Source organism: Microtus pennsylvanicus, chromosome 1 (assembly GCF_037038515.1).
Source record: "Microtus pennsylvanicus isolate mMicPen1 chromosome 1, mMicPen1.hap1, whole genome shotgun sequence".
Taxonomy (NCBI): Eukaryota; Metazoa; Chordata; class Mammalia; order Rodentia; family Cricetidae; genus Microtus; species Microtus pennsylvanicus.
The window spans coordinates 145,009,221-145,019,783 of NC_134579.1; the positions used below are offsets into that span (position 1 = coordinate 145,009,221).

At 46.4% G+C, this 10,563-nt stretch overlaps 1 protein-coding gene across 1 annotated transcript; it reads right to left on the reverse strand.

Annotated features, from left to right (window-relative positions):
* LOC142855836 (homeobox protein Crxos-like) lies at positions 1 to 5,138 on the reverse strand. Its single transcript, XM_075982379.1, has 3 exons — positions 5,072 to 5,138; positions 1,792 to 1,928; positions 1 to 581 (listed from the first exon to the last, which is right to left on the reverse strand). The coding sequence occupies exons 1-3, from the start codon at positions 5,136 to 5,138 to the stop codon at positions 189 to 191; spliced, it is 597 nt and encodes a 198-aa protein (XP_075838494.1). The 3' UTR covers positions 1 to 188.
* Between the last annotated feature and the right edge of the window lie 5,425 nt (positions 5,139 to 10,563).

Consider the following 10,563-nt stretch of genomic DNA (forward strand, 5'->3'; position numbering starts at 1 on the left):
AAAATCCCATAGGAATAGAAAAAAACCCAAACAACTAAGTAACAACACGTATGGTGCAGCCTGGCACTTGGGCGGTAAAAGCTACAAGTCTCAGGCCAGAAACAAAACATCCAGTGTAAAATAAGAACCCCCCAAATGGCTGTCACCCCTAGATACCAGAGTGAGCGGTAAGGCAAAGCAGGACATTCTCATAAATCATCTGTGTTTGGGTACCCAGAAGACAGCCTGAGCTTCTTCAAGGCTTCCAAAGTTTCGGGGAGCCCGGGGCTGTTTTGGGAAGACTCCTTGCCTTGACAGGATGCAAGGCTGATGTGAGGCTTCACTGTGCGAGGTTCCCGTGACTTGTACAAACCTTGCCTTAAATGCCTTCTGCGGGTGTGGTACAACTGCATGAGCTTCAGGTACCTCTGAAAATTCTGTCTAAATCGCTCCCTGGAATTGATGGGCCTGCTTGGTGACCGGCAGCCCCCAGCTTTGCTGGAAGCAAAGGAATAAGGGTTACAGTGGCGGACAGGCTTCCATAGTAGCCAAGCAGAGAGAATGCACATCTCAGGCTCCAGGGAACGCTGGGTGAACCAAGTCTGTAGGGAGGAAAAACAAAACAAAAACAAAGGGTCACCTTGTGCTCACCATTCCCTCAGGTTTGGGCTGCAGGGGAAGTGAGGCTGCTTATTTAGGACCCAGAGGGAGGCCACCAGAGGAATACTGCTGGGCCTTGAGGGCGGAACCTACCGACTAGGGATCCAGTCTACCTGAGTATGAGTACCCTGGGTGGTTTCTCAAGCTTCCTAATGCTTCAGCAGTTTACTATGTTGTGGTGATCTACAACCATGAAATTGTTAATGATTGCTCATCACTGTAATTTTGCTACTGTTAAGAACTAAAATGTATGGGCTGGAGAGATGGCTCAGAAGTCCTGAGTTCAATTCCCAACAACCAAATGGTGACTCACAACCATCTATCATATCTGGAGCCCTCAACTAGCTGCAGCATACATAAATAAATAAATCTAAAAAAAAAAAAGAATGGAACTGTAATCTGTGAAAACATCCTTCAACCCTAAAAAGGTAGCGACCTACAAGTCCTGATCCAGCCTACTCTGTGTGGGCGCTGGGGTGGTTCTCAACCTTCTTAACACTTCAGCAATTTAATTTATGTGGTGGTAATCCACAGCCATAAAACTTTTATGCTTGCTCATAACTGTTAAGAATCAAAATGTAAGCTGAGCGGTGTTGGCATGCGCCTTTTTTTTTTTTTTTTGATTTTTTTTTTTTGGGTTTTTTTTTGGTTTTTCGAGACAGGGTTTCTCTGTGGCTTTGGAGCCTGTCCTGGAACTAGCTCTGTAGACCAGGCTGGTCTCGAACTCACAGAGATCCGCCTGCCTCTGCCTCCCGAATGCTGGGATTAAAGGCGTGCGCCACCATCGCCCGGCTGGCATGCGCCTTTAATCCCAGCACTTGGGAGGCAGAGGCAGGAGGATCTCTGTGAGTTTGAGGACAACCTGGTCTACACTTGCTAGTTCCAGGACAGGCTCCAAAGCTACAGAGAAACCCTGTCTTGACAAACAAACAACACACAAACAAACAAGCACAAACCCTGGCTCTAAAGCTACGGAGAAACCCTGTCTCAAAAAAAAACCAAAACCAAACCAAACCAAAACAACAACCCCGGCCCCAAATGAAATGTAAACATCTGATATGCAAGCTGTGTGAAAGGGTCCTTCGACCCCACAGAGGTTGCAACCCACAGGCTGAGAACCACCAGGTGCTGAAAGTCGGTGGGGAATCTGACCTTAACTTGTTCCTCCGTCAGGTTGAGTCTCGTGGCCAGGACCCTTTGAGTTTCTAGGTCTGGGTGTGGCTCCATCCTGAAGTGTTTTTCCAGCTGTTTCCAACTGTACTCCAGGTCAAGGGTACTCAGAGTACAGGCTGAGAGAAAATGGAGAAATCTGATCAGAGAAAGCCTATCATGGCAGGCGGAGAGTGACGGCTCAGCCCTTGTTGCCAAGGTTGGCAGTTTTGATCCTGAGGGACCTCATGGTGGACTCACTCAGGAAAGTTATCCTCAGACCCCTACACATCCCCTGGCACAACCATATATAAAATTAGTAACTGGAAACAGAAATGACCTTTTCACAGTCCCTGGCTCTGATTTTCTTCTTGAGGAGCCATTGCACCAATGAGAGGTAGACCTACGATCCCACTGCAATTCCCCACTTTCCAGATCCACTAATTCAACTTTCTGGGCATAGGGATCTGAATCTTTGAAAAGGGTAGGGTGGAGAGTCCTTCCCTTAATCCCCACATTTGCAGAACTGAATCAGGAGGAGAGTTTGATCCTGTTGCCCAAGAGTCTCAAAAACAAACCAAAACAAAACAAGATAACAAAAGCTGTGTTTCTGAGTGTGGTGGCACAAGCTTGTAATTCCTGCATTTGGGAGGTGAGCGGGTGGCTGGCCTGGTCTACAGAGAAACCCTGCCTGGAAACGAGTTCAAGATCATTGCCCAGGTGCCTGACTGGCCTCCATGACACCCAGTTAATAACTATTTAACTATTGCCTGGTGCCTCTGACTTAGCCCAGCTTTCCGGGCATGCGCAGGGGAGGGCGAGTTGTGGTGGGGGTGTGTCAGGAAAAGGCAGATCTGAGTTCGTGGACAGCCAAACTACAAAGAAAAACCAACGAACAATGGCCTGTGGTGGCGCACACCTTTAATCCCAGCACTCAAGGAGGCAGAGGCAGGCGATCTCTGAGTTTGAGGCCAGACTGGTCTACAAGAGCTAGTTCCAGGACAGGCAAAGCTACAGAGAAACCTGGTCTCGAGAAAACAAGAAAAAAAAAAAAAGCAACCAACAAACAAAAAAACAATTAGCACCCTCCGCCAAAGTAAACAACCAAATTTAAAGCCCACAAAAAAAAACCCAACTCCACTGCAAAGGCCTCACTTTCTATGAGGCCGGGTCTGCTCTGCAAAAGAATCTCAGAATCCCATCTTTGCGTACAGTCTGAGGGCTCAGACTCACACTGGGAACACAGAGATGCTTCCATCTTTTCTGTAGCGCACTTTAGAAGTTACCACCCTGCCGCCAGCCCTTCTGCAGCCACTAAGAAGCCTCTCCCCCTCACATGATAGGCCACCCAACCTTTGGCCACTCCCATTGCATCTCCCCCCACCCCCCCTACTGGGGTGCGACCTTGCTGGGTTACGTTCTTCACCAAGGAACTGCAGCTGCTGAAGGCTTAAAGCTGGGAAACTGAGCCCTGGTTTAGCCCTCTAAAGCCCGCAGCCCAGGAGGCACGGGAACCACCCAGGGTCTCAACCAGCCAGACGCCTAGGGGTGCATTCTCATTTCTTCTCTATGGCCAGGGACCAGTCTAGTGTCAGGCTGCCACCCCTCAGGTGCCTGGATTATCCAGCAACCTCCAGGGTTTCCCCTAGGTGCCTGAACAGGAGGGCTCTGGTGACCAGCCTGAAGCGGTCTTGCTTTCTATTAAGGGTTTCTTCCAATACTGAGAGTCAACCAAGGTCCAAGGGACAGCCGCTGATGTGTCCTCGCATGGGTGACCAGTTTTTTTCTTTTTGTTACTTTGAGATTATCTCATGTTGCCCAGAGTAGCTTGGAACTTTCCAAGCACAGGGATTATAGGTTTTTAGCACAAGACTGACTCTCTTTGGTGCTCTAATAATATAATACCACTGGCCACTATCAGCCTTTCCTCTCCTGCTCTCCCACCCCACTAAAGAGGCGTGCCACCATGCTCTCTGCTTCAACCCTTTTTTTTTTGGGGGGGGGGGGGGGACAGGGTTTCTGTATGGAACTCACTCCAGAAATGCTCCTGCCTATGCTCCTGTGATAAAAGGCATGTGCCACATCCACTCAGGCTCAGCCTCTATTTTTTTTTTAAAGATTTATTATGTACACAACATTCTGCCTTGATATATGCCCGCACGCCAAAGGAGGGCGCCAGATCTCAGTACTGATGGTTGTGGGCCACCATGTGGTTGCTGGGAATTGAACTCAGGACCTCTGGAAGAGCAGTCAGTGCTCTTAACCTCTGAGCCATCTCTCCAGCCCCCTCAGCCTCTATTTTTAATTTTGAGAGACAGTTGTTTCTCTGTAGCTTTTGGAGCCTGTCCTGGAACTAGCGTTTGTAGACCAGGCTGGCCTTGAACTCACAGAGATCCACCTGCCTCTGCCCCCACCCCCCCAGCGCTGGGATTAAAGGCGTGCGCCACCACCATCCCGCAACCTTTACTTTTTAAAACTGCCAGGTGAGCCCAGTGATGGTGACTCGCCTTTAATCCCGGCATCTGAGAGGTAGAGGCAGGCAGATCTCTGTGCGTTCCTGGCCAGCCTGGTGGACAAGAGATGGTTCTAGGACATCCAGGGCTGCTACACAGGGAAGCCCTGTCGTGAGAAACAAAAGGCAGTGGCTTAGCACAAGACCTTGATCCCAGAGAGAGTGTGTGTGTGGGGGGGTCTGAGTCCCAAGTCCTCCCTTTCTGAGTGAGACTCCAATAACTCTCCGTGGAACCTAGCCAGGCTGCAGGGTCCAGAGAAATGTCCCACCCGACTCTCCCTCCACTTTTCAGCCCCAGGCAACCGTCGTGCCTATCTGGATTTCTGCAGCCAGCACACGGAGATGGGCAGACCGATATCTCAAAATTACAGAACTTGTCTGGAAGTGGTGGCCAGAGCCGGCAATCTCAGTGCTCAGGTGTTGGAAGACCAGAGTTATGGGCGTTCAAGATCTCCTTCCGGTTACCATCTCAAAGAACACTCACCCGTTCAAACAAACAAACAAACAAACAAACAAATAAAAAAAACCCCGAAAACCAAAAAACAAGATGCAGGCACTGGGAAGAAACTCACTACACAGGTACCAGGTTGCTGGCCAGGCTCGGTACCTTTCAGAGCTCAAAGCATCAAGTACCTGTTTCAGCTCCCCACACGCCATTTCAGTCCGCATTCCAATTCTACGGGCAGGTCCCATTTTGAAAGAGACCAACTGGGCCTCTTCTGGGAGCCCAGAAGATATATTTGAAACTTGAAGCCCAGAAGAATCACATACCTAACTGCTTGACATCCAAACATCCTTCTGTGGGAGCAGATTTACGCGGCGCAGGCCCTTCCGCCATCATTTACTTCCTTCCTGGCTGCACTTCGCTCGACTTCAGCTCCGCAGGTGAAAATCTACGCTAGGAGTTTGGCTTTAATACACCTCTGCTTTGGGCCCACCCAGTTGGAGACCGCCCACCTCCTGATTGTCTGCTCCTCCCACTCACCTGATTGTCTGCTCTATCCCTCTTCACCCTTCAGGGCATTGCCTTGCAGGGTTTTGTGCTCCTTCCGGAACAACTAGTACTGCTGCTTCACCAAAGGAATTGGGAACAACACGCAGCTTTAGCCCCATCCTGTCAGGCCTCCAAAGACCGGGGAAAGCCCAAGTTTCACCCAGGATCATAAGAGGCATTGGGCCTCCAGCCAGTCTGTTCCTTTAGGTGTCCATCATCATTTCTTCCTAAAGCTGAGTGCCTCTCCTCCAAGATTGTGTCTTGGCTGCCACTTTCTCCACACATCCCCTCCCTTGTCCTCAAGGTCACAGTTGTAGTCACAGGGTTCCCCTGGGGTATCTGGACTGGAGAGGTCAGGAAGCTGCCCTGCTTGATAAATTCTCTTCAAGATTTGTCCCTGGAGAGGCTGGAGAGATGGCTCAGAGGTTAAGAGCATTGCCTGCTCTTCCAAAGGTCCTGAGTTCAATTCCCAGCAACCACATGGTGGCTCATAACCATCTGTAATGGGGTCTGGTGCCCTCTTCTGGCCCGCAGGCATATGTACAGACAGAATATTGGTTTTTTTTTTATATTTATTTATTTAATATTCTGTTTGTATGTATGTCTGCTGGCCAGAAGAGGGCACCAGACCTCATTACAGATGGTTGTGAGCCACCATGTGGTTGCCTGGAATTGAACTCAGGGCCTTTGGAAGAGCAGGCAATGCTCTTAACCACTGAGCCATCTCTCCAACCCCCAGACAGAATATTGTATACATAATAAAAATAAATAAATAAAAACTTTAAAAAAAAGAAATTAAAAAAAAAGATTTGTCCCTGGACTAAAGATTGATGGAGGGATGGGGGGGGTCATAGGGACATCTGCTCCTGTCTTCTGGTGTTGGGTAAAACCACCTCCTTTGCCAGTGGTGGCACATGCCTTTAATTCCAGCACTCAGGGAGGCAGAGACAAGCAGATCTCTGTGAGTTCGAGGCCAGCCCAGTTTACAGAGAGAGTTCCAGGACTACCAGAGCTACACAGTGAAACCTTGTCTCAGACAAACAAACAACTCCCGCCCCCCCCCGCCCCCCCAGAAAACAACAACAACAAAATTAACCCACCTCCTCTTCCTTTATTTACTTATAGCTCTGGCTGCCCTGGAACTCACTATGTATGCCAGGTTGGCTTCCAACTCCCAGAGATCTACCTGCCTCTACCTCTGAAGTATTGAGATTCAAGGTGTGCCTTTATTTATTCTGAGACAGGGTCTTTCTACAGAGCCCCAACTGTTCAAAGAAATCTGCACAGTCCCTAACTCAAAGGCTGTCCCAGCTTCTCGGAAAGCTGAAGGTGGCTGAGTCTGACCTTGAACAGCTGGTCTTTCCAGTGCTGGGAAAACAGGCACGCCTAACTTCCACCTAGCCCTGCTACAGGGAAGCCGGTTGTAGGCTGGGCGTGGTGGACTGCCAGCACTTCTGTGACCCAGGGAGCAAGGGCAGGAAGATCTCTGGGAGTCAAGGTCAGCCTGGTCTCCACTGCCAGGTCTGTTCCAGGCAGAGAATCCCTGCCTGCAGTACCCTGTTTTGCTCACATAAAACATATTTGGTAAATACTGTCTAGATTCAACCTTCTGTCCTGTGACTAAACAAGCTCTCAGGCTTCCCTAGTCTTTACTTCACTTGGGAGAAATCAAAAACCTGTTTCGCTGCCGGGCACGGTGGCGCACGCCTTTAATCCCAGCACTCGGGAGGCGAAGGCAGAGGTGGATCTCTGTGAGTTCGAGGCCAGCCTGGTCTACAAAGGGAGTTCCAGGACAGGCTCCAAAGCTACAGAGAAACCCTGTCTCGAAAAACCAAAAAAAAAAAAAAAAAACCCACCCAAAAAAAACTCCTGTTTCTCTATCACTCATATTTAGCACAGAATAACAATTTTGACTTTATGTATATGGATGTTTTGTCTGTCTATCTGCGTACTGAAGAGTCCAAGAATAAGAATATAAAAATATAGATTCCAAAAATAAAAATGTAGAAATAAAGAAATACAAAGTTGTAAGCCTAGGAGAATGAGAACAGACTGTCAGCAGCTTCCTCAGCAGCTTGAGGATTAACTATTAACTGTGGGCTATTTCGCTGTACAACCCATAGCTCTGTTTACAAGACTGGAACTTCTCTCTGCAAACTGAGAGTAGTGTCCTGGCCATCCTCGATAAACGACAGAGACGGGCTGAGTTAACCTTTAGGAGACAGAGATGTGTGACCTCTGGATTAGGCACCGACTCTGCTACGGGAATCTGGTGCCCTCAAAGGGAAGGTGTGGGACTTCAGTAAACACTGCCTGAAAATAACAGGAGACAGCACAGACACTGGAGTGACTAATGAACTATGCTAATGGAGGCTTAAAGTAAGGCAATCTGTACCTGATTTACCTTGAGATAGTGTTTTTCTGTTTATCAACCTTCTGATATTGCTAGCAGTCCCTTTTTCTGACTAATTGCTAAAAACATCTGTTTCCTTGCAAGTAGTGACTTTCGCTGTAATTTCCTCTGGAACATATTTCACAATAACTGCCTAGTTACCCATTGAACTCACTCCCCCTCTTAGGGTCTCTGTTGACTAATCCGAGGGGCAAGATTGTAAAAATTCTTTTGTTCAAACCTAATGCTTGGTGCCCCTATTATAAAAAAAAATAGGTTCAGAAACTAGCATCCCCTCCCCCCCCCAGACAAGGTATCTCTGTAGCTTTGGTGCCTGTCCTAAAACTAGCTCTTGTAGACCAGGCTAGACTTGAACTCATAGAGATCCACCTGCCTCTGCCTCCCGAGTGCTACCACCGCCCCGGTCTAGCCTTTTGACACAAGCCTAACCAACACTATCTCTGACTGTGGTCTCAGCTAGCTGATAAGCTTCAGTGCCCCAGTGTTTCTTTTTCTTTTTGTTTATTTTTTATTTTTAAGTTTGCTTCTGGTTTTCCTGGAATAAAGTTTGTTTCTGGTTTATTAAACTTTGGTGGTCTGTCCCCATCTTTGCGTGACACCCCCCCCCCAATCACATGTAAACAGTGCCCGTAAAAGCCCTAAGAGGGTGCCATAGTTGTAATGGTCTGTCCTGTCCCTTTAAGAGACAAGCCCCGCCCACTCCCCACCCTCTCCACCCCATCCTCAGGAGCTGTTGGTCCAATTTCAAACTACCTGGGCTTTGAGTGTTAAACCTGGGTCATGGAAGAGCAGCTAGTGCTCTTAATGGCTGTGCCTCTAAACTATCTCTTTTTTATATTTATTTTTCTATTCTTTTTTTCTGGATTTTTTAAAGAATTGATATTTATTGAGCTCTACATTTGTCTCTGCTCTCCTCCCTGCCTCTCCCCTCCCCCCTTCAAACCTTCCCCAAGGTCACCATGCTCCCAATTTACTCAGGAGATCTTGTCTTTTTATACTTTTTACTTCCCATATAGATTAGATCTATGTAAGTCTCTCTTAGTGTCCGCATTGTTGTCTAAATTCTCTGGGATTGTGGTTTGTAGGCTGGCTTTCTTTGTTTAAAAACTACCTATGAGTGAGTACATGTGATAATTGCCTTTCTGTGTCTGGGTCACCTCACTCAAAATAAAGTTTTCTAGTTCCATCAATTTTCCTGCAAAATTCAAGCTGTTGTTATTTTTTTTCTGCTGTGTAGTACTTCATTGTGAAAATGTACCACATTTTTCTTATCCATTCTTTGATCCAGGGTCATTTAGGTTGTTTCCAGGTTCTGGCTATGACAAACAAAGCTGCTATGAACATAGTTGAGCACATGTCCTTGTGGCAAGATTGAGCATCCTTTGGGTATATACCCAAAAGTCGTATTACTGGGTCTTGAGGAAGGTTGTTTCCTAATTTTCTGAGAAATCACCACACTGACATCCAAAGGGGTTGTACCAGCTTCCATTCCCACCAGCAGTGCAGAAGTATTCCCTTTCCCCCACAACCTCTCCAGCATAAGTTGCCATCAGTGTTTTTGATCTTGGCCATTCTTACAGGTGTAAGATGGAATCTCAGAGTTGTTTTGATTTGCATTTCTCTGATGACTAAGGATGTTGAACATTTCCTTAAGTGCCTTTCAGCCATTTTAGATTCCTCTGTTGAGAGTTCTCTGTTTAGGTCTGTACTCCATTTTTTTTTATTGGATTATGTGATCTTTTGTTGTCCATTTTCTTGAGTTCTTTGTATATTTTGGAGATCAGACCTCTGTCTGATGTGGGGTTAGTGAAGATCTTTTCCCAGTCTGTAGGCTGTCGTTTTATCTTGTTGACACTGTCCTTTGCTTTACAGAAGCTTTTCAGTTTCAGGAGGTCCCATTTATTAATTGTTTCTCTCAGTTTCTGTGCTGATGAGGTTCTATTTAGGAAGTGGTTCCCTGTGCCAATGCATTCAAGTGTACTTCCCACTTTCTTTTCTAAAAGGTTCAGTGTGTTGAAGTCTTTGACCCATTTGGACTTGAGTTTTGTGCATGGTGATAGATATGGATCTATTTTCATTTTTCTACATGTTGATATCCAGTTATGCCAGCACCACTTGTTTTAAATATGCTTTCTTTTTTTTCATTTGATATTTTTTTGCTTCTTTATCAAAAATCAGGTGTTCGAAGATGTGTGGACTGATATTCAGGTCTTCTGTTCAGTTCCATTGGTCCTCCTGTCTGTTCCTATGCCAATACCAGGCTGGTTTCAGTACTGTAGCTCTGTAATAGAGTTTGAAGTCAGGGACTGTGATGCCTCTACAAGTTCTTTTATTGTACAGAATTGTTTTGCCTATCCTGGTTTTTTTACTTTTCCAAATGAAGTTGTGTATCGTTCTTTTGAGGTCTTTGAAGAATTTTGCTGGGATTTTGATGGGCATTGCATTGAATCTGTAGATTGCTTTTGATAGGATTGCCATTTTTACCATGTTAATTCTGCCTACCCAAGAGCATGGGAGATCTTTCCACTTTCTGGTGTCTTCTTCAGTTTCTTTCTTCAAAGATTTAAAGTTCTTGTCGTACAAGTCTTCCACTTGTTTGGTCAGAGTTACTCCAAGATATTTTATGCTATTTGTGGTTATTGAGAAGGGTGTTGATTCTCTGATTTCTTCCCCAGCCCTTTTATCATGTGTGTCCAGGAGGGCTACTGATTTTTTTTCAGTTAATCTTGTATCCTGCTACATTGCTGAAAGTGTTTATGAGTTGTAGAAGTTTCTTGGTAGAATTTTTGGGATAATTTATGTAAACTATCATATCATTGGCAAACAGTGAGAATTTGACTTCTTTTCCAATTTAAT